This window comes from Coenobita brevimanus, chromosome 23 (genome assembly GCF_032717465.1).
Source record: "Coenobita brevimanus isolate Jiangsu-jjx chromosome 23, ASM3271746v2, whole genome shotgun sequence".
NCBI lineage: Eukaryota > Metazoa > Arthropoda > Malacostraca > Decapoda > Coenobitidae > Coenobita > Coenobita brevimanus.
In genome coordinates, this window is record NC_136976.1 from 69,530,546 (window position 1) to 69,555,772 (window position 25,227).

Sequence of the window (25,227 nt, forward strand, 5' to 3'; positions counted from 1 at the left end):
GTCAGGGGCTGCTTGCGGTGTCTCTTCCTCCAGGAGTCCGACAGCAAGGTGCGATGTAGGGGTGCTGGCTGTAAGGAGCGGATCCCCAGACTCACAATGGGGCCACTCCAGATCCTCTCCAGCTGCAACTCAGCCGGGGGGCTGGCTCTGTGGGGAGAGCGAGAGGGGTGTCCTGTTCAGCCTCTGGAGGGGTGAGGCAAGCAAGGGACGTCCTCTGTGAGGGGCGTCACAGGGGTAGCAGACGAGGGACGGACGGTGGCCGATCCCTCACCAGTGTGGATGGTGGCTGTCGCCACAGTTCCACTTACCCCTAAGACAGCAGGTGAGAGACGGATGGTGGCCGATCCTTCCCTGGCGTGGACTGTGGCTGTCGCCGCAGTTCTGCCCTAGCTTCTCTGGGACTGTAGATGAGAGACGGACGATGGCCGATCTCTCCTCGGCGCGGACAGTGGCCGTCACTGCGGTCCTGCAGGAGGTGGTAGAAGAGAAGCATACGGTGGCCGTCGCTGCGGTCCTGCGGGAGGTGGTAGAAGCGAAGCGTACGGTGGCCGTCATCGCGGTTCTACATGGGACTGGCGAAGGGCAAGTCCCACCCCAATCCTGGTGAGTGCTGGTCTGGCTGGAGAGTAGTCTGCCGGGGCAGCATACCTCTGTCTCTGTTGAGGGGAAGAGGGGCGCAAGGTGGTGGGGGACGTAGGCCTGTCTGGTCTGGGCCCTCTACGCTCTTTGCGTCTCCCTGTGGTCTCTCTTTGGAGTGGGTATTTCGTCACCCTCTCCATTGTCCCTCCTCAGGGTGGGTGTTTCGCCACTCTGTACGTGGTCTCCCGATGGGGTGGATATTTCACTTGCATTCGGTTTCATTCCATGGATATCTAAGTAAGGACTTCCCACACCATTTCAACACCATCACTTCGACGTAAAACAGCTTTAACATCACCATCGTTTCAACGTTAATACCACACTATGTTTTCCCTTTCTGCCATTACCTCTCTGCATTAGTGCCAGAAAAGGTAAGTTCTGCACTACAGCAACCGATGGCGTTGTTTCATACTCATTGGCTAAATGTACCCCATATAATTCGTTGAACTAGGCAAAAAAAAAAAAAAAAAATCCCTATATGTTTTTGTATTATAAGCTACGAGTGCGGGTGTTACAATATGGCGGCCCATGTCACACGCTCGCGGCGGTGATAGCCTCTCCATACTATAGATGTCAGTGAAACATATAAACACACACTTATTTCAGATGTACTGGTAGTTAGTTTTACAAGATATTCAAGACTAATAGCAATTAACCTATACCAATTATTTTGCTGTGGTCTTGCATGTAATGGAATGATAAAATACTGATGGTTATATCAAGTCGATGGTCCACCAAAATCTGACTAGCAAGTAGCAACATCAACAAACAGGGACTGGCGACAGGCAGTGTAACGGAAGTCAGTCAGAAACAATTGAAATATATCAGCAATGACGAAGGATAGCACAAAATCGGAGAAAAAGGAGGTGAAGAAAGATGAGGAAAAGAAAGATGGGGATATCAAAGAAGAATTGGTAAGTGTAAAACTAGAGTAATAAGTGAAAGATAGGCTCCTTGCACTTTCTTGTACGCGTTTTGTCACCCCGCGGGTTGTACTCACACTTGCAAAAGTGTGGAAATTGCACCTGGTATATCTGCAGTATTAGAAGACATACATACGAGGCTTTTCAGTGATATGTGCAAATTGTGTCCAGTTAAAATAGGACACTTCCAAATTTCCACCTGGAATGGGTTGCCGACAGGATTGTTTGTTATTTTTTGTAGATTAGCGTATATTGTGGCTTTTTAAAATTTTACATTGGTAATCTTTAAGATGACGTAGGACCACCTCTTATAATTTAAAACCTGTCTACCTGTGAAGTTATTTGGTGACTTGCCGCATTTTTGTGAGGCTTTCAGACCGTTCAAGAGTAGACCAATGGCTGTGCTGGCGAGGCAGACTCAAAAAATTCAGACTGGTCTTGAGGCCAGCTCACACAAACTAAATTGCGGCTATTTCTTGCCAGGAGCTACCCCCGGCAGAAATCGCGGCTGCTTTTTTTGTCGGAATTAGGAGATAGAGACCGAGCTGAATGAAATGGAATTACTGAACAAGGCAAAGCTCTGGGAATGAATATGAATACAATATCTTGTGTCTTAACTACTGCTATTACTCTTCCTTTAACCCGTACCACGCTAATGACGAAGATCTACGGTATGCCCCCCTCTTAAATGCCAGTGACGTAGATCTACATCCTGCAGGATTGGGAAGTCATTGCAAGCAACTGAAGTAAAATGGAGGGTAATAACCTGCCGGTATCTTGCTAACTTTAGACATTTCTCCACTACACTTACAGCACTAAGCAATGTTGGGTCTGGTTAGTACTTGGATGGGTGACCGCCTGAGAACACCAGATGCTGTTGGCATCCCTACCGGTACGTGTCAAGTGGATTGGTGGAGGATTAGTGCCCCTCCCTGTAAAACAATTAACTCTAAGCCCTTGGCCACCCTGTTTGGGATACATGGCGTCTGGCAATGAATGAATGAAACTTACAGCACTGATTTAGGAGCGCAGGATTTGAGTGACAGTCTTCACAGGCTTGCAGCCGCTCTGCCGTCTCAGTAACTTTGAAGATGTCAGAGGTCGAGTGGCACCAACCTGACTGGATTCAGCCAACTTTCTGGCTTTGGCGATTACTTTTATGTGTACCAGGGATCTGGTGATTACTTTCATGTGTACCAGGGATCTTATATTGATGTATTAAGCCCATTTAGTTGAAAAAAAAAAAAAAATCCGAAATCAGTTCACAAGCTCACAGACGCTGTGCTCTCAGTAACCTCGAAGATTTTAGAGGTAGAGTGGCACCAACCCGACTCAGTTCAACCAACTTTCTGGCTTCAGTGGTTATAGTACTTTTATTAGTGCTAGGGATCTTATATTGATGTATTAAGCCCATTTAGTCAGAAATAAAAAATCCAAAATCGGCTGGTGCCGAGGTTTTATTTATATATTGTTTTTCTCCAGCGTGGTACAGGTTAACATTCATTCCAGTTTGGGTGTATCTGGTATGAACAAGAGTATAAAAGTATGATTTTTTAGCCCTCCTAAGGTAACCTGGGTCTATTGGACCCCACGCTATTTTTCTTTAGTGTTTTTCTTATATTACTATAAGGTCTTGGGTTCTGGTTTTCCCTCTACCTTCCTGAGTAGTAGACTAGTTTAGGGAGGTGATGAGGTCAGTTTGGGATCTGGCTCTATTTTCGTGCTAAAGGGCCTCTGGGGTCCAGTGGACCCTGGGTTACCTAACCTGTGATTTTTTTTTTTTTTTTTTTTCCCATATATATCTTTCATACCAAAAATTATTTATTATGACATGTTCTTCTCATCTTAAAGATACATTGGCTATTGGTCTGCAGCAGGCATTAATAGAAAACTGGTGGAACATACAGTTTTGGTATGGCAGCCACTAATTTCAGTTGGAATAAAATTTGTCAATGTTTTTCATTTTAATTTTCTTTACAATATTTTGTCACTTGTATTTTCATACATTTTGCACCAAATTGAAGGAAAAGGGCTACAGAAATTGTGTACAAGTGGTTGTTTGAATAAAGGTGTTGTAAGTATTTTTGGTGATTCTCTAAAGATTGGGGTCTGGCAGACCATGGGTTACCTGACATGTTATGGAGTTGTAGGGATATCTTATAAGGGTATGAGATAGAGGTATACACTAGGAATCTTGTACATGATTTTATGCTTAAGAAAATGTATGCATACAACCCTTGAAGCCACTGGAAAGCTTGGTGACAGTACAGCCAGTTCACACGAGCTAAATCGTGGCCGTGAAGGCTCATCTTGAAGTAGGCAAAGTCCAAGAGCAAGAGCTGCATACTCAGTACCGGTTTGGTGGTTCATCTTTGTTTGTAAACTGTTGCCGTGCTCCTGCCTCTGCAATCTCTGTACATGTGAACACCTTTCCAGGAGAAATGCCGAAATCGTCATTTTTCCCCCACAAATCGGTGAAGAAAACAGCCGCGTTTTAGCTTGTGTGAACTGGCCTTTAAGTGGTCCTGCCCCAGAGCCAGGACTGTGTTTACCTAGTCCTCTGCACAGAGGATGCACGGTAGTACCGGGCAGCAAGGACAGCAAAGAGCGCTCTGTGCCGGGGGTAAACAGCTGATCTGGTAAAGATGGCTGACAGAAGTGAAAGCTTGAAGTTTGCACAAATAATAGTCAGCATTGACATAGGACAGTGTTGTAAATCTAGATGCTACTTGAGATGAATACCTGTTTATATATATTTAAATTGAAAAAGATAATCAGTCATGGCTGAAGTAGTAAGATAATAATGTCTGGAGAGAAATTCAAATTCTTGGGTCTCAGTGGATTATTATAAGGTGATGACGGCATTTACAACTATTTCCCAGTAATAATTCCTTAAGGATGGATATTGCATCCATTGCTTCAGGATATTAGTTCTCTTTTAACTGAAAAGGTAAATCTGCACAGCTATTTCACCTCATGGTGTAATGAGAACTCTCATTATCATAATTTAATAGTGATGCACTTGCAGGCTGCCATATTTTCTTTTATATGACAGAAAACAGGAATTGCACACACTAACAAAGATGAGATTTATAGCTAAATTGATGTACAGTATTACCATCTTATTCTTTCTGTTTACATAACTCAGCTGCTTTTGGCATGACTCCGCTTATTCCATCCTCCAGCCAATAGGAGCATGTTAAGGATGGTGCGGGTCTAAAATCCATTCTTTGCGAGCATCAAGTAGTTCCAGAAAACTTTGACTGGTCTTAGCTGATTTAAAAAGGCCTCACGAAAGCATGGCTTTTGTAAAGGTGTACAGAAGTGCGTTTTCGAGTATGAAGAGGAAAGTATGATTTCATGCATAAGTGATAGTTTTGGTTAGGTTATCATAAAATAGAATAGATAATGTTATAGCTACTAAATTTTTAGTTGGGTTTGGATTAATAGGCACTAATAAGGGTAATTATGTTGAAAATGGCATTCTAAGATGACATCCGTCTGTCTTCAGCACCACCAGGCTTTATTCTAATTTATAGTTTCATTATAGATGGCTTGTGTATTATGAACCTAAATATTTGCTTTTTGATCACACGTACCTTGTGATTATCACCAAATGCTCTTAATGCATGGTACCTAATGCATATTTTAATCTCTATGCTATGAAGTTGGTCACAGTCATTGGGGTTTCTGGAGGACAAAGTCCCCCAGTTAGGTTTCTTTTGTTATTTATGGTTTTTAGATTGTACTAAACATTTTAGTTGTTCGATGCAATGTCATGTCCAGTCTGCAGGATTGTCGGTAAACACACTGTCGCAGGCATTCAGGTAACCTTCTTGAATCTTGCAGAGTAGGTTTATTTTGTATATTCTCATAAAAGGTTTTGATTGAAAATCAAATGTTAATCACCTGTGTTGTATCTAGTACTAAAATTATTTTCCCTAAAAATGTGGGTTTGTAAGAAAACCACTTGAATCACTGCATATTTCATGCTGAGAAGTACCAATTGACCGAGGCTACATTGTAAGTACGGTAAGCATTTATTAAGCAGAATTTTGTTTAATACAGTACAAATGTTTGTTGCCAATTGACATCCTTCTTTTTCCTCTTCACTAGTCTCTTTACGCCCTTCTTGTTTCCATTGAACCCCTATTCTCATTGTTCGGTGTTTCCATTGAACCCCTATTCTCATTGTTCGGTGTTTCCATTGAACCCCTATTCTCATTGTTCAGTGTTTCCATTGAACCCCTATTCTCATTGTTCGGTAACCACTCTAGCCACTTCTTCCTCTTTTCCTCCAATGCTCTCTTAACTTTTCCATCGCACCATGCCGTACTTTTCTTCTTTGTTGTTGCTCTTGCCACACCACACACTGCTTTAACATCCCAAACTAAGCAGTCCATACATGCATTCCACAGGCTGTCTAGATCCATTTCATTCCAATTCACTGATTCCAACTCTCCTACTTTGGCCCTGTATTCATCTGCCATTTCTTTGATCCTTAGCTTCTTGACTTTCTCCCTGACTGCTCCTCTCTCTCTTCATTTGTCTTACTCCTGTCAGCTTGATCTTGCATACTACAATCATTCAATCTGACTGACCTCCACATTGTCCTCTCACAGCCCTTTTATCAGCAACCATTCCCATCATCGACCTCTCTATGAGCACATAATCAGTCAGGCTCCTTTAAACATGATCCCTGTTCCCTCTATACCCTGTATATTTATGTGCATCTTTGTGTTTGAAATCTGAGTTACAAATGCACAACCTCCTTTCTTGTCACATATCCTTTAGTTGATTCCCATTATCATTTTCTCAGGGTACTCCATTACAACCCATTATGTCATCCTCAGGACCAATGCTTCCTCTTCCATTCATGTCACCTATTATGATCACTTTATGGCTCCTGGGCATTTCTCCCACTGCTTCATCCAGCTCATCCCAAAACCTGTCTTTCTCTCTCGCATGTCTGTCATCACACGGTGCATACACTACAATCACTGCATTTTTCACTGTCTCAAACTTGAACTTGACATACATACATCTCGAACAGACACATTTGTAGTCTTTCATTCCATTCTGCCACACCTCAATCATCAACAAAGCAACTCCTTCCTTGCATCTTCCTCGTCCATTCATGCCCGATCTTACTCATTTCACACCCTCCCACTCCTCCACTTCACACCCATTCATCCTTGTTTCACACAGTGCCATCATGGCATATCTTGCATTCTTGAACACATTCACCATAACCACCCTCTTGCTCTCCTCATTCACACCTCTCACATTTCACATAGCCATGCAAATCTGCCCATTTAGTTGGGTCCCTTGGCTGGTATTGGGCCCTCTGAGTCTCTCCAAAATGTCTGCCATGATTAAGTGACTTTAGATAGAGGGGACAACCTGGCCAAAAACTGCAGTTGTATGGTTACCACCCAGCGTAGTAAATGGTTTCCTGGGTACAGGAAACCATTGGCTTGTCACTCAGTGTAGACACCATAAGGCATCCCTACACTGAGTGAGTGGATGATGGGTGCCCCCACCTACCACATAAAAGCATCATAAAATACACTTGACCCCTATACGGGGACCGCAAGTCTCCCAGCACCCCTATCTGCATAACTGCAAAAAGGGTCCAATTTTTTTTTAACTTTCACCAAGGTAAAAAATTTTCTTACCGGTTTCAAGAGCTTGAATTTACACACCTGAAAATGTATATTTCATTCTCGTATGACTAATGGTTACCGCAATATCATCCCTCAATGAACGTATAGAGAGAAAAAAAATGCACCAAAGTAATTTTGGTCGAATAGATTTGAAGAGCTTGATTTTGCATACCAGAAATTGTATATTTTGCTCTCATTTGTCTAATGGTTACAGGACAATTGACCGTAAAAAATTAAAAAAAAAAGGCACTCCTTGCTATGTGCAAGAATGGGATGTCCTTGAAAAGTAAGGGGGAATAAGGAGGTGGAGAGAGTGTGGGGGGACATCAGGAGGGGGAGGAAAGTTATGGAATATGTCTGCCACACACAGCCAGTACAGTTTAGAGTGGGTATGAGGGGTAGCTTCGGTGGGAGGGGACACAGAGGACAGGATCCCATGGGGTGAAGGGAGGTGGAGAGATGACTTGGGGAAAGGGGGTCCCCACACCTGGGGAGAGGGCCAGATCATGCCTCCCATCACCTGATCTATTAGTTTCCATTAGCTCGGTACCATTCACGTCATAAAGGAAGCAGAGTTACAGCTTTCCAGTTTTTTGCAACCTCTCTATGATCATCAGCCACAGGACTTTATCGCACTTTTGAGGCCCACAGTAGTTAGTTGTAGGACTTTAGGGGTTAAGTACAGTATGGATTAGCAATATTACTTACACATGTATCACACACACTCCCTCCATTCAAAAATAACACTCACCAGAGAGACAAGGGTAAATGTCTTAAAGGACTTGACGTTAGGGGGTATCCATTGCGATTTTATTTTTTAACTTGTCATCATACTCGCATCTTTTCCCCCCATTGCGGTAGTCACACTTGTCCTTCACTTTACTGCCTGCTGTTCCAGGTTCACGCCTTCTTACACCATTTTCCACTATCACCCGGTCCACCTCTGTCTCCACTTGCAGAACAAGATGACATATTTCTGCCAGTTACTAATTAGGGATGTGAGAGTGTAACACTTAGCCTACAGACACACTGAACATGTGCAGGAAAGAGGTCAAAACTGAATGTTGGAGCTTGTGTTGCCATGGCAAGAATCTGAAACCTGTGGTGCTGGAGGGCGTGAAATTGCGTTTTTTAGCCGTGAATATGCAATCGTGGGAATACTTGATGGCTACCACAAAAGTGCCTTTTGCCAATCTGGATGAAACCTTTTGCCCTGCTATAGATAGATAGATCTACTGTACATTAATATGCGTTAACCCTGACCCATCCTAATTTTAGCATGATGTAACTTTTACATTGTGATTGTCTATTGAATTTTATAATTTTGACATGACTACTGGTATGTTTTTAAGTACCAGAACATTATCTTAACCAGTTGTCATCTAACAAGCCTTACTAAAACAGATGCAGATGTTCGTATGTAAAAACGCTGTGCATAATAGTACTGTACTGTACAGTATTACGTGGTATATGATTGAAATAGAGCCATAATTATAAGTCTAGATAAATTATGAATTTCTGCAGACCTAAACTTTGACAGTGCGGCCTCTGTTTCCCCACCCCCTCTCTTTTATTTATTTATTTATTTATTTTTTTCAGTCAGAAGAGGACAAACAGTTACAGGAGGAATTGAACATGCTGGTGGAGCGTTTGCAGGAATCAAACACCGAGCTGTACAAGCCAGCCTTGGAGCAGATTCGTTCTTTGATTCGCTCTTCCACAACGTCCATGACTAGTGTTCCTAAGCCGCTGAAGTTTATGAGGCTCCACTACCAGACAATGAAGGTTGGAATTTTTGAAAATCTTTTGGTGGAATGATGCTTCTTTTTTTCCATTTGATTCTTGTTGCTTCCGGACAATTTTATCCAGTTTAGGATAGATTTTTTTAGCTGGAGGAGTTTGTATTCATTTATATCTTCACAAGAACCGATCTCTCCAAAACTGTGTTATACACCTGGAGTTAGTAAGAAGCTATGATTAAATACAGTAGTTTTTTTTTTTTTTTTTAACTGGTGGGATTATTGTCTGCTTTGTAAAACTACATAGCCTGATGACTGCCTAGCTTTGTTTTTGCTCCTGTTCTTTCTGTTAAGGATTATCTATGCTAATAGTGTTAGTAAAATAAAATGTGGTTGCAGGAGGTACTTTTAAGCTCGGAATAAGATTTTGAGCAAATTCATTAAAATTCCAAACTTCTCAAATGCCCACCTGTGAAAAAGCTTCCTCACTTGTCACAAAAGGACAGTCTAAGTTATGTCAAATACAGTGCCAAGGAAAGAGGGTGCTGAAAACCCTTCTGGAATTGTGAACTTTCCATATATTCCATAGTATACTGTACTCGTAAGGCAACAGAATAAAATTGCCTGATGGGTGTAACGAAAGGTCAGAATAGCTTGTCTATTACACAGTGTTTTCTCAGCTTAGCTCATATGCATAGAGGCTGTGGCAACTTTGATGATATTGTCTGATACTCTCATTATTACAGGGAAAAATGGGTACATATATATATATATATATATATATATATACCGGTATATGTATACAGCTACTGCAAATTGACTTAGGACCTCCCCCCACAAGGTATCAAAAAACAGAGAAATCATAGTATATCACAATGTTTGTTCATGAAATGCCATTCATTAATATGAAATAATGTTTCCCTTGTTTTTTTGGACCAGTTGGATGTGTTTTGGCATGGAATCACTTAGATCTCTAAAGTAATCTAAGGACATTTCTTTGCACCAAATATTTGTCAGTTCAGTCTTGAGGTTGTCCAGAGGGTGTCTTCTCTCCCATGATTTTCTTCATCTTCGCCCAGCAGTTTTCTATCGGATTTAGATCCGGAATGTTGCCAGACCATTGGAGGACCTGAATCCCATTATCCTGAAGCCATTTTGTCACCTTTCTTGTCTTGTGACGTGAAGCTGAATCGTGCATGAAAAAGTCGCACCCATGAATAGCAAAAAAGTTTAACAAATGATCTTTCAGAACTTGAATATACCGGCCACCATTCTTCATCAAGTTCATAGGAAGAAAATAGAGGCCTCCCCTTCCCATTTCACCTGAGAAACACCCCCATACCATTACTGATTGTGGGTGCTTAACAGTCGGCACTGTGTAAGCGGGGTCATATTGACTACGGGAGGCAGGGCAACTAACCTTGGCAGAACGCACCTGGAACACATGAAATGTGCTTTCATTGGAAAACATAACTTTTCTCTACTCATCCGATGTCCAGTGTGCATGCATCTTGGTAAACTGAATGTGCTGCTTCTTCATGCGGTTAGTGAGAAGCAATATCTTGGCTGCAGTGCGGCTTGGCAAACCCATCTCCTTCTGCAAGCGCTGTTGGATAGTTCGAACTGAAACGTCTTGTAACAGCTGGGGATGCATTCTCTTCAATTCTGCTGCTGTCAGTCGAGGATTCTTGATTACTTCCTTCTTCAGAAGCGTATCTGTACCTCTGGAAGTCATCAGTCTTCTTTCCACCACCATGCTTGTGCTCTGGTATGACATCAGGTGGCAGGCCGTGGGCTGCAATAAGAATCTTCATGACGGTCGACTTTGTGTGTCCAGTATGTTCACAAACAGTGTTGATAGGGACATTATCCTGCCTCCCTTCAATGGTACGGACCCTCTCATCCCTTGAGCTGTACTTTCCAGACATGACAACTCGACTCTACAGTAATGCATACGAAAAAAGAGGGAGGTGCAAGCTCGGAGCGACGGGAACGTAAACTCTCACTCTTGCTTCTGGGCAAGCGCTGACGTGCTGAGTGTTTCACCACCTCCTTCCAACACCAGAGGAGGTTCCAGTTACTTCTTGCCCAAAAAATTCACTTGGTAGAGGTGGAAACACAAAGCAAAGACAGACAACTCTCCCACAGCAATTCTGTGTGTAGGTCCTATGTCAATTTGCGGTATATATATATATATATATATATATATATATATATATATATATATACAGTATATATACCTGGTATATATATCAACACCCCTCTAAAGTCACTGAACGACTGATACTACAACTAGTCACACCTCACATTCCCTTAGCCCAGTCACAACATGGCTTTAGGCCACTACACACCCTTCTTACAGACCTTACACAGAGAGTTTTCGATGGCATAAACTCAGCTAGGCCACCACACAGAACACTCCTAGTCACATTAGACAGCAAAGCTTTTGATGCCATCCCCCGCCACAACCTCACAAACAAAATACCGGTACTCAACACAAACATGCACAATAACACAAAAAGATGGCTGGCAAACTACTTAGCAGGCAGATGTGCACACATAACATTTGCCGGTCAGTCTTCTAACATCAGAAACTTCACAAACGGCATCCCCCAAAGGATCTGTTTTGTCCCCTACACTCTTTAATCAATACATTCACGACGTACCCACACCCCACACACCACAGATACACATAGCTTCCTATGCAGATGATATAACACTTACATGTACACACCAAAACGCAAACACAGCTGCACACATCATTCAACTTTACCTCAACACACTACACGAATGGTTCACCACAAACAGGCTCAAAATAGCCCTAGCCAAATCTACAGTGACTCTTCTCACAAACTGGACAGCAGAACACAGTCACATCCCACACCTCACCATAAACAACACTTCCCTACCACACACACACACACACAAAATCCTTGGTGTAACATACAATACATCAATGTCATTTAAACAACACATCACAAACATTAAAAATAAAATAACACCAAGACTCAATGCTTTGAGGTCACTTGCCCATACAACATTCTGACACAACAAAGAAACCACCACCACAGTATACAAACAATCCATACGTTCAATAATGAATTATGCAAGCCCTGCCTGGGTTTCTAACCTGACCAAAACACACTACAACACTCTACAGACCATACAGAACAAGGCCCTAAAAATAATCATAGGCTGCACAGCTACTACACCCACAGACCACCTACATCAAGGACCACCTAGACATGAGAGGCACCCAGTTTCTTGCTGCAGCCTCCACAAACCCACAACATCCACTACAGTACATGGCAGCACATCCACCCACACCAAGGAACATCAAAACAGCACCCAGCACACGATACCATACACAAATACTGTCATCTCTCCCCCCTCGCCCACCTCAGACTAGCTTCCAGAAGCATATCCACACTCAGATCACTCTCCGCTCCATTCAGTCACTTAAAGACAACACACAGCTGCATGCACGGCCTCCTGACATCCACCCTTCTGAATCCTATCTTCCTCGTGAGGACAGGGTCCACCTGGCCAGGCTGAGATGTGGGCACCATCCAGCCCACTTAAGCTACCAGAAGAGGCTGAATGACTTCATTGCTGATACCTGTCCAGGATGCAACACAGCACCCCATACTATTAAGCACATTATGAAAGACTGCAATGCATACAATCACCTACACCAACAACACAACATACACTCTTTGAGAGCTCTGTGGGAAAGCCCGGTCTCGGCCATGGCCTTTCTAAGGGACTCGGAGCTGTTCGGCCAGACTGCCTAGGGAACAACTACTACTACTACTACTACACCCCTTGGATATAAACCTTCACCGGCTCTATCTGATTGGAGCACCTTAATTACCCACTAAACCAACAGGCGCCATGATTTGGTTATATGGTTACCACCCAGCATAGTAAATGGTTTCTTGGTGTACAGGAAACCATTTGGCTTGTCACTCAGTGTAGAGTCACCCTTCTGCCTGTGGGTGAGTCTACACTGAATGACAAGCCAAATGGTTTCCTGTACACCAGGAAACCATTTACTACGCTGGGTGGTAACCATACTGTATAACCAAATTATGACGCCTGTTGGTTTAGTGGGTAATTAAGGCACCCCAATCGGATTGAGCCGATGAAAGTTTATATCCAAGGGGTGGCTGGGGATTATTGCTTATGTGATGCCATTCAGGGATGAGTGAGGCTGGTCACTCTCATCTTCAATGTCAGGACCATCTTGCCTAGCCCCGGTCTCCTGTGCTCCTCATGGGGCGAAGTAGGACTGGATGATGGATGGATGGATATACAGGTACTGTATATATATTGCCAGATGCCATAATCCCGTAAGGGGTGGCCGTTTGACTTTGAGTTATTTGTTTTACGGGGAGGGGTACAAACCCTCCACCAACCCACATGTTGCCACGTAGGGAGCATTTATGGTTTGGTTTTATGATTACCACCTAGCATTGTAAATGGTTTCCTGGCTTACAGGAAACCATTTGGCTTTTCCCTCAATGTAAAGCCACCTGGATAGGAAAGAAAAACAATAAGAAGAGACAGGAAAGATGGAAAAAATAGGAAGAGAGGAGGAGAGACATAGAAAATGAATGATAAAGACTAAGGAAGAACCAGGCAGTACTACATCAAGTTATAGATGTACAGTAAAACCTCGATATAACGGACTTCAGTAGACTGGAATTCGCTTTTATCAGACTTGAGGAGCTACTGGACTAAATTCCTGTATATCGGAAAAAGTCTCATAAAGCCAAAAGCAGTCCAGACTGCCTGACCACTTCAGCTATGTTCACCACAATAAAGTAAATAAAAGGCATGTTTATCAGTGCACAGTACAGTATTATTTTATATATTATACCATTTGATTAATGTAATGAAGTTATAACACAGTACAGTACCACAATGGTAGTCAAAACTGTTTAAAAACTATTCATGCAATCTGGACTAATGTCTGATATATCGGAAAAAGTCCGGATTAGTAGGTGGAAGTCCGGATATCGCTTTTATCGGAATTTTGCTTTTTCTGAATGGTTTGGACCCCAATTAGTCCGTTACAGTGAGGTCTTATTATATATTTATATATATATATATATATATATATATATATATATATATATTAGAGGGGTGAAGTCAGTGAATGTACAGCGAGGTTGGATGGTGAGGAATTGGAAAATGTGAGTACGTTTAAGTACTTGGGTAGTGTGATGAGTAAGGATGGAGGTTTGGAGGGTGAAGTGCTTGAAAGGGTACAGTAGGGAAGAAAGGTTGCTGGTTCTTTGAAAGCAGTGATAAGAAACAGGGTAGTGAGCATGGAAGTGAAAAAGTTACTACATGACAGTATTGTGATACCAACTCTAACGTACGGAAGTGAAGCTTGGACGTTGTTGGAAGGACACAAGTCAAGAGTGAGAGCAGTGGAAATGAGTTATTTAAGAGGAGCCTGTGGAGTCACATGGAGAGACAGGCTGACGAATGAGGATATAAAGGAGCGTTGTGGTGTTGATGTGGATGTGATAGGAAGAGTTATGAGGAACACACTGAGGTGGTTTGGCCATGTGGAGAGGATGGAGGGTGAAAGACTGATGAAGAGAGTGTATGTGAGTGAGGTGGAGGGGGGGAGAGGGAGGGAGAGGCCGAGGATGAGATGGAGGGATGGGGTGGAGAGGTATATGAGAGAGGGGGATGTGAGTTTGGAGCAGGGCAGTGAAATGGCGGGGGACAGGGCGACTTGGAGGCGATTTGTTTGTGGCCACCCCAAACGGGATTGAGGCGTCTGACATTAGATATATATATCTATATATATATATATATATATATATATATATATATATCTATGTCTATCTATATATATATATCTATATATATATATATACAAATATATATATATATATATATATCTATATCTATATCTCTCTATATATATATATATATATATATATATATATATCTATATATATATATATATATATATATATATATCTATATACTGTATATATATATATATATATATATATCTATATACATACAGCAAGCTCGCCCCCAACACATTCTCGCCGAACGCGCTCGCAATTACCGTATTTCGCGGCATGTAAGACGCAGCATTGTGAAAGACGCATCCTAATTCTGGCAGGGCAGTTCTGTGAAAAAAAAGTTTGCCCCAACCAAGACTGCAGTAAGGTTTCTTGATAAGAGCCATTACCACACAGATACACACTCACCTTTCAGAATCTATTCATTACTGATCATCAGCCTTTGGTTTCTTTTTTTATATACAAAGAATGGTACAGGAAAATAAAACAATGCCCCTTCTTGACAAAACGTGACTGATATGAGCCACTATCACTTAGATACAACACTCACCTTTCAGAATCTATTCAGTACTGCTCATCATCCTTTAGTTTCTTCTTTTATGTACAAAGAATGATACAGGAAAAGAGAAAACAAAACCCCTTCTTAACAAAACGTGACTTCAAACCACGAGGCCATCTCAACTTTGTTGATAAAAATGTATCAGTAAACTGATCTAAACACTGTTTTTAATATTTTATGAATTTTAAACCACAAATGAAGTCAATAAACTCTATTCTTTCATTCACTGACGAAAACATAAAATACAATGAATGTTCACATCAGTTCATTTATCCTAAAAGAACCCCGTCATATTCCACACCTGTTACGGAATTTCCTCACATTGCCTTGACTCAAGCACAATATCAGACGACTACCATCATTAATCATGCACTCTAACTAACCTGTAATTACCTCCACAAATAATATAAAAAGGTTGCACTTGTAAATACACAAATTACAATGTTTTACAACCAAAGTTCAATATAGCAAGGCTGCTTGGGAACAGGATAGACAGCTGTTTTTACTCTCTTCTCTCAGTATCACTCCTTCACTGTCAGCTATGTTTGCCTTGCAGCATCAACAATTAAAAATGTATGCTTCACTGATCATAATTTACTATAAACATTCATTTCAAAACATACTATGGTGAAAACATCCATTGTTACACCTTAGTAACACTGCTGCCTCCCAGTCGCTAGACAGCAGTCTCTACCCCTTCCTCTCAGTATCACTTCCTCACTGTCAGCGATGTTTCCCTTGCAGCATCAACAGTTAAAAATACGTTCTTCACTGATCACAATTTACTAAAAACAGACATTCATCTCAAAACATGTCGAGAATGGTGAAACTATCTCTTAGCAACACTGCTGCATCCCAAGTGCTAGACAACTGGCTCAACCCTCTTCTCCCAGTATTACTCCCTTACTGTCAGCTGTTTTCCTTGCAGCATCAACAATTAAAAATGCATATTTCTCTTACCAGAATTTGCTAAAAACAGACATCCATCTCAAAACATTCGAGTACTGTGAAAACATCCATTTTTGGTCTTAACACTGCTGCCTCCTAGTCGCTATGGTACACACACACACACACACGCACACATGTACACACCACATGCAACATTCGCTCACCTCTGAAACATTTACATCAGTCCGTTTTGGAGTACCCAGTGGCTTTATTATATGCCAAAAACATCAAAATGTATTTGGTTGTTCAATATAAATATCATCACTTAAGGACATGAAACATCTCAAACAATTTATTCATCCAAACATCGTCAGTGCAAGACTAAAGGTGTACAGCACCATTGATCCTAAATTTTCCATGGTTGCATCTGTCATGATCACCTAAAACCTATATTCACTTCATATTACTGACATGGTGAAAATTTCACTCGTCTTCAAATCCTGAGAATTCATCACTACTTCCCCCGAGTCCTGAAGCATCACTGGAAGTCATCACCTCAGTCATCATCACTGTTTCACTGTCACTTTCATACAGTAAATGGTCCTCAGTACCATCCATTGAATTGCTTATACCACACTTCATACGATTTTAACTTGGCAATCGTTTTAACTGAGCACAGGCGATATTCAGACTTGGGGCATTTGATACAGCCCACATTAACCTCCTCAGTACATGTTTCCTGAACTGAATAAAATCATATGGCGAGCATGAATAAACTACCCTAAAAATACATTTCTGGGCTGAAGGGATTATAATAAGCGGATTATCAGTTCCCTAGCCTGACTCTTCCCACTTCTACTTCCTTAACTACACCCACACCAAACTCTCACCTACACCTTAGGATTCTGGTCGTTTCGGCCGTAACGTCCGAAATGGCAAACGATTTTACAACCTAACCTAACCTAACCTAACCTAACAAATTTGGACGTTACGGCCTAAATGATCCCCATTGCCGATCATGAGAGCTTTGCTTAGGCAGCAGAGATGCAGAGAGTGAACGTTGTCAATCATTCTGATCGCTTCGTCTGCTAAGAATACAGCAGAAATGGCGGACGCTGATATGAATGCCCGTCAGGCACTGCTATTTCAGATATTGCATCAGTTATGCTACTCAGTGAATTTTATCCTATTTTCATAACAAAATACTGTAATTGGGTGTGCCCTGAGTTGCATAGACATTGCTAAAGTACTTCACTTAGCTGAAAAAGTGAAGCTGTAACTTCGTTAGCTTGCTAGAGTAGGGTGTACGCTAGACACTAAACTGCTAAGTTGCTAAACCGCTAAACCCCTTGACGGTATTGGCCAGTTGAGCTGAAAACAATCCCGTGAATGCTTTGTGTTCTTGAACTTGCATGTTTTAATATCTGCTGCATATATACACTCACAAAATATCACAAAAGTAACTGACCTAATTAGGGTTACTGAATTTCCATACGTGACGAAAGTCTGTTTTGATGACTTGGCAGTTTCACTAGCCAGCATCTCTCCAGCATGATTGCTTTGCTAGTTAGTAAATGGATGGCAAGCAAAGTGGTCATGATTGCCTTTGAGAAGGTTAGCAGACAGTTCACCAGTGAGCACGTTAGCTTGCTAGAGTAGGGTGTACGCTAGACACTAAACTGCTAAGTTCCTAAACCGCTAAACTCCTTGACGGTATTGGCCAGTTGAGCTGAAAACAAACTGTGAATGCTTTGTGTTTTTGAACTTGCGTGTTTTAATATCTGCTGCATATATACACTCACAAAATGTCTCAAAAGTAACTGACCTAATTAGGGTTACTGTATTTCCATACGTGACGAAAGTCTGTTTTGATGGCTTGGCAGTTTCACTAGCCAGCATCTCTCCAGTATGATTGCTTTGCTCGTTGGTGAATGGATGGCAAGCAAAGTGGTCATGATTGCCTTTCAGAAGGTTAGCAGACAGTTCACCAGTGATCATGTACATGTACGTTAGCTTGCTGGAATAGTGCGGATGCTAAACTGTTAAATTGCTAAACCGCTAAATATCTTCACGATGTTAGCCAGTTGAGCTGTAAACAAACCCGCAAAAGTTTTATGTGTTTCTGATCTCGGGTGTTTCTTAAATCTGCTGCATATACACACTAGTGTATATTATTTTAAAAAATAAAATGAAGTCTGCATACTGTAGAAAACACCTGTGGTTGCTAAGCATTGAGATGATCATCTTTATAAGAGTTTCTTCTCAGTGAAGCCTAACTAACCTGCCTTAGTCTAACGTGCAGGACGCATGGGGATATTTTAAGGTAACTTTGAGACAAAAAAGTGCGTCTTATATGCCGCGAAATACGGTATACAGTACACGGTAAGTGCTGGGATACGTATAAGACAACGTAAGATAAAAGAACCATTACGAAAACTATAAATTTACTCAAGAGAGGCGGCCTTTGAAAGGCCAAATCTTCAACATCAGTGCAGCACCACGCACGGTTTATTTTGATCATGTGATCGTGTCCTGCTTTTCCACAGTACTGTATTTGTAAGTTAAATATTTACATCACTGTTCTGGTAAGTTTATGTGCAAGTTAAAGTATTATTAATAACGTTAAAGCAAGAAATAGTTTTATAACCAGTTTACATGATAGGCGTCGGAATATTGCCTTTTCTATTTGTACGTTAAATACTTGCTGTACTGCTTTTCCTCAGTACTGTATTAGTAAGTTAAATATTGACTGTTCTGGTATGTACTTGTAAGTTAAAGCACTTAAGTAAAGTTAAAGTATTAATAATGCGTTGTAACCAGTTAACCTGATTTATATGATTACCCATGATCAGCATTTTTTTTTTTTTTTTTTTTTTTTTTTTTTTATGTGAGGAAGAAGGAACCAAAGGCCATGAGCCCACAAAACTGTTCCAAGAGAAAAACAAAATACAAGAGAGAGCAAATTTCAAGATCCATTCATTTCGAGATGCCTGGACACACTGCGTTTGAAAGACTGGAGATCATAGGAAGCAGGAAATACAGACAGAGGGAGACAATTCCAGAGTTGACCTGTTGAATAAATGAAGGACTGGGAGTAACGGTTAACTCCTGCGTTAGAGAGTTGGACAGAAAAGGGGTGATAGTTTGCTGCTGGACGGGTGCTACGCCCCCGTCGTAGAAGTGGAGGAATTCATGCAGACAGTTCAGAGGAACAGTGACCATTGAAGTAGCGATAGAAAAGAGATAAAGATGCAACATTGCGGCGAAGAGACAGAGATTGAAGGGAGTCAGTAAGAGGGGGAGAGTTAATGAGATGAAAAGCCTTTGACTCCACCCTATTGAGAAGAGCTGTATGTGGGGAGCCTCCCCACACATGAGAGTTGTACTTCACACAGGGGCGGATAAAACCCCTGTATAGAGTCAACAATTGTGCAGGGGCAAAGAAGGAACGGAGTCGGCTTAGCACACCTAGTTGCTTGGAAGCAGGATTTTACAAGAGATGTAATATGATCTTTCCAAGACAAGTCCCGAGCAAATGAAACCCCAAGCATGTTCAAGGATGATGCTGAATTAAGCTGAGTATTATTAAACATAAGTGGGTATACCTGTGGAAGATTTTGTCGGGTTGATAGGTGCAAAAACTGAGTCTTTGATGCATTAAAAACAACCAGATTATTTTTACCCCAGTCAGAGATACGAGCGTGAAGTCAATTCGCTGTCAAAACACGGACGATTTCCCGTCAGGACATTTCGCACCCTGCACAAATCCTCATCATTCTATAAGTATACTTATTATTAATTAATCAATACTTTTATAAATATACTTATTATTATTTAATCATTAATAACTATATTTCAGTGGGATCCATCAGAGTTATGTTCAATAGCATAGGCTTTGGATATTATTTATTAGTCGCACCTTTAGTCACTAATTAACCCTTTCACCGCGGGTGTCATCCCAGAATGACATTGCAAAAACTGGACCAAACCGCGGGTGTCATTCTCGAATGTTTGTGAATATTTTGAATACCGCGCGTTTTTTCCATGCGCCAATTGTTTCAAGGGAGAGTAGCTATTAAGTTCTTTCACTCCAGCCGACCCCCACCTCCCTCCTCCCACCCCACCCCTGACCAAACACGCATCAGTATCTGTCCAGCTGTGTGAGTGACAACATCGCTGATGTGGCAGTGAAGTGCGGGCAATTACAGTGCCTTTTACCTGCCTCAGTGAACACAGAGTGGGTGTTTATCGTATGTGCAGTGTTCATATATGTTTATAGTATTATTATCAGAATGAGGTTGGCATTTGGTAATGGTGTGTGAACGAAAAATAGTGATTACAACACCGCTGATGTGGCAGTGAAGTGCGGGCAATTACAGTGCATTTTACCTGGCTCATTGAACACAGAGTGAGTGTTTATCGTATGTGCAGTGTTCATATATGTTTATAGTATTATTATCAGAATGAGGTTGGCATTTGGTAATGGTGTGTGAGCGAAAAATAGTGATTACAACACCGCTGATGTGGCAGTGAAGTGCGGGCAATTACAGTGCCTTTTACCTGCCTTAGTGAACACAGAGTGGGTGTTTATCGTATGTGCAGTGTTCATATATGTTTATAGTATTATTATCAGAATGAGGTTGGCATTTGGTAATGGTGTGTGAGCGAAAAATAGTGATTTTAGATCGCTCACTTCTAATGGCACTGCCTATCCAGTGATAGTCAACGAAATCATGAAACCTACATCATTGCAAAGCTGAAGGTTAGTACTTTCTAATGGTACCTTATTTTTCGCTCTAGATTTGTTTTGTGCAGAGTTATAAAGGTTTAAAGTTTGTTTACATTTTGGCTGGAACCCCTGCGGGAGAGGCCAGTCGAGGCAAAACAATGCCCGCAGTTAAAGGGTTAACTTGTTTCTTCCTCGATATAGTCACCTTTGAATTATATTTTAGTGTCACCCATAGCTGTCTTCATAAATGACGGCAAATTATCTTGTTATTGCTGTGACGGTCCCGAAACCAATCGGTGTCAGAATGTTGCCTTGTGTTTACATATTTGTATGTTGAAATTTTGCTGTGCAGTATTTTATTTGTAAGTTATAACATTAAATAAACCTTCTAACCACTTACAAGTGCTTCATATGATTACCAATGGGAGGTAACAGCAAAATATCACATTTAGGGGGTCTAGGGAGCAAAATAAGGAGTAGTTTAAACTTACGCAGTTTTGCACCGAACGTGCCACATTAGGAACGAAACCCTCGTGTTAGGGGAGAGCTTCTATCTATCTATTTATTGCCAGACACCATAATCCCTTAAGGGTTGGCCATTTGACCTTGAGTTATTTGTTTAACGGGGAGGTGCACTAACCCTCCACCAACCCACTTGTTGACACGTAGGGAGTAAGTATGGTTTGATTATATGGTTACCACCCAGCGTTGTAAATGGTTTCTTGGTTTACAGGAAACCATTTGGCTTGTCACTCAATGTAAAGCCACCTGTAAAGGAAAGAAAAGTAATAAGGAGTGACAGGAAAGATGGGAGAAACAGGAAGAGAGGAGGGCAGGCACAGAAAAAGAATGATAAAGGCTAAGGAAGAAGTAGGCAGCACTACATCAAGTGAGTGGATGACGGTCGCCACCACACACACACATATATACATACACAGGTGGTCCCCTACATACGAATGGGCGACTTACAAATTTTTGACCTTATGAAGTTAGAAACTGTACTTCGAAATTTGAATTATGATCTTTTCCCGGGCTAGCAATATGCGGTACTCCCAGTTTGCCCGGGCGGTCTTTAGTATAAACTTTCGATGATCCGATGCTCTGTAGTGTTCTGTATTGCCATTTTTTTTTTTTTTTTTTTTTTATAACCCCTTGTATCTATGTTGTATTGTGTGCATCCATCTTGTCTACGAAATGCCCTTCTGTCTCTCCTGCTACTGGTGAGAAGAAAGGAAGGCAGTTACTCCAGACGGCAATGTTTCCTGTTTTTGTTTTGATGAGGAATTGTGAACCAGCCTATAATGACATCATATATGAACTTAGACTTTCGCAGTCGATGATCTCAGTACAGTATTCAATAAATAACGTGAGATATTCAGTACTTTATCATAAAATAGGCTTTGTGTTAATGGTTTTCCTCAGCTGTAGGCAAATGTAAGTGTTCTATGTACATTTAAGGTAGACTTGGCAAGGCAATGATGTTTGGTTGGTTAGGTGTATTAAATGCATTTACGACTTACAAAAGAATTGACTTATGAGCAGTTTTTCGGAATGTAACTTCTTTGTAAGTAGGGGACTACCTGTATGTAATTAGTGCAAAAGCTTGTTGTTTTATTCCTGACTATATAATGAATTCTGTAATAGCAGGACAAGAGTTATGAGGGAGTGTTGTAGAAGTGAGTTACTAGGTATATATAAAGACTGACTTCCAGCCCCAGGCCCCTGTGCTCATGAGAGGACAGTAAAGGATTGGTTGGTGATGAATGTAGAGTTTGTAGAGTTATTTGAAGGGCAGGTAGTCTAACATACAGAACAGTGGTTCCTCAGTTAACATGATTTCACATAACACATTTTGTAACAAATCTGGTAATTGCATCGTGAACACTTTCTACATACCATGACATCCCAATGTCAGTACAGTACAGTATATAATTTGTATTTGTGAATTGCTGGTGTACTTTCATACCGGATAGATGCACGTGTGCCTGATCACAACATGAAATCTATATTCATATTTGCAGTCCTATACTTTTTTATTCTTTTCTTTTATTAATACAATATTCCTGAAAATGGTTTTTGTGTAATTTGTCTGTCTATAGCCAGATGCCTTAATCCCATAAAGGGTGGTGACAAACAAATTGCTTGCATGTAGCCCTGTTCCCTGCCATTATGCTGTCTGCCCCCGAACTTACATCCCCCTCTCTCATATACCTCTCCTCCATCCCTCCACCTCATTCTTGGTCTCCCCCCTCCCCCTCCATGCCACTCACATACTCTCTCCTAATTAGTCTCTCACTCCATCCTCTCCACATGGCCAAACCGCCACAGGGTATTTCTTCTAATTCTTTCAAACATTCACATCCACACCACAGTGCTTCTTCACTTCCAAGTTTGTCAGTCTCTCTCCAAATAACTCAACATTCTTCTCAAATAACTCATTTTCACTGCTCTCACTCTTTACTTGCGTCCATCCAACAAGGTCCAAGCTTTGCTTCCAGTGGGGGATTACAACACTGTCATGCAGTAACTTTTTTACATCCATGTTCACTTCCCTATTTCTCATCACTGTCTTCAATGAGCCAGCAACGTTTCTTACCCGCTGCACCCTTCCAAGCACTTCATCCTCCAGACTTCCATCCTTACTCATCACACTGCCGTACTTAAGAACTTAAACGCAATCACATTTTCCATTTCCTCACTATCCAGTCTCGCCTCACTGTGTATTCAGTGACTTCATCTCTCTTGAAGACACAGCTTTACTCTTCCCTACTTGCACCTTTAGATTCTGTTTCTTACATACTCTCCCAAACTCACCTAGCTTTGCAGTTCTTCTTTGACTTCATGTAACAATACAGTATCATTTGCAAACAGTAGAATTAGAAGCTCCCAAATGCTACTCTATCTCATTAGGGCTGCCCCAACATCCACTGCCCTAGCTTGTGTCTCTTTTATAACTCCATCCTTTTAAAAATTGAACAACCATGGAGACATGACACATCCCTGTTTCATTCCAACATTCAGATAGAAAATTTCTTTCAGTTCTCCATCCACATGCTTGCAGTCCTAGCACCCTCATACATACTCTTCATGGCATTCAACAGCATCCCATTTACTCCATATATTTATAAAGTCTTCCACTTTCCTTGTCTATCCACTCTGTCATATGTTTTCTCCAAATCCATGAAGGCAGTGTGCAACTTCTTTCCCTTCTGTAGAAACTTTTCCGCTAAACACCTTTGGATAAAGATCTGATCAACACAACCTTTTCCTGTCCCAGCATCTCCCTGTTCTTTTCCAACTACTGTAATTCCTCTGTTTTTTTGTGTAATGCAGTACATTTAGAAATGTAATACATTTAAAGGATTTGCTATACAGTGTTTAGACAGCAGAGTTGTTGTTGTAGCCATGGACTCATATGGCTGTGAACCCAGTGGAATGAAGGAAACTGGCTACTTCAACTGAACACCCCTAGAGGTCTTGTGCTGAAGGATTATCTGTGTTGTGATAGGGAAGTGCATGAGGTAGTTATATTAAGGTATGAGGGGCTGTATTACAGTAAGGATGTAATGGAATGTTTGTGAGTTGTATTTTGTGTTGGTACTGAAACAGGGAAGGGTGATGACCACATTGTAGTCTGGATAGGTGCACTCATATCTGTCAGGGAAGGACAGATTCTGAGTCATGAATGTCCATTAGGAATTCTGGATAGCTATGAAGGCTACCAGTGTTCATGTGTGTTTACGGTATATGTTTCTTAAGTGTAGTGCTGGATAGAGGAGGAGGGAGTATGTTGTTGAAGTATACTTGTAGTGTTGTGATGGTGGACTGCAGCATTGGTGTAAAGCCATGCTCTTGTGGTTGCGATGGGTAAATGTTTGTAAGCACAGGGTATGTCATCAGGGTATGATATGTAGTTGAACATCTAGGACTCTGTTATACTTGCACTACAGCTAAAGTATCTTTACTCCTCAGGATATTTATGAAAAGATGAAGGATAACAGTTTACGGAAGTTTACTGCTGACATTGTGTCAGTTCTGGCCATGACAATGTCTGAGGAGCGAGAGTGTCTCAAGTATCGTCTACTTGGGCAGCGTGGAGATATAGGTGACTGGGGCCATGAGTATGTCAGGTATGTAATGACTAACAGAAGTCATGTATATCCTTACTGTTTAATGTTTTGATGATTATTTGTTGTTATTGCTTTGGTATTACCTCATGTACTGTACTTGTGAACTTGATGCTGGGTAGA

General features: G+C 41.3%; 1 protein-coding gene across 1 annotated transcript in view; it reads left to right on the forward strand.

Annotated features, from left to right (window-relative positions):
• Positions 1-1,407: 1,407 nt before the first annotated feature.
• Rpn1 (regulatory particle non-ATPase 1) overlaps positions 1,408-25,227 on the forward strand; it is a 79,439-nt gene continuing 55,619 nt past the window's right edge. The window contains exons 1-3 of the mRNA XM_080267336.1: positions 1,408-1,553; positions 8,828-9,013; positions 24,950-25,107. Coding sequence (XP_080123462.1) covers positions 1,470-1,553; positions 8,828-9,013; positions 24,950-25,107 — 428 coding nt within the window. The 5' untranslated portion in view covers positions 1,408-1,469. The remainder of the gene's footprint in view (positions 1,554-8,827; positions 9,014-24,949; positions 25,108-25,227) is intronic.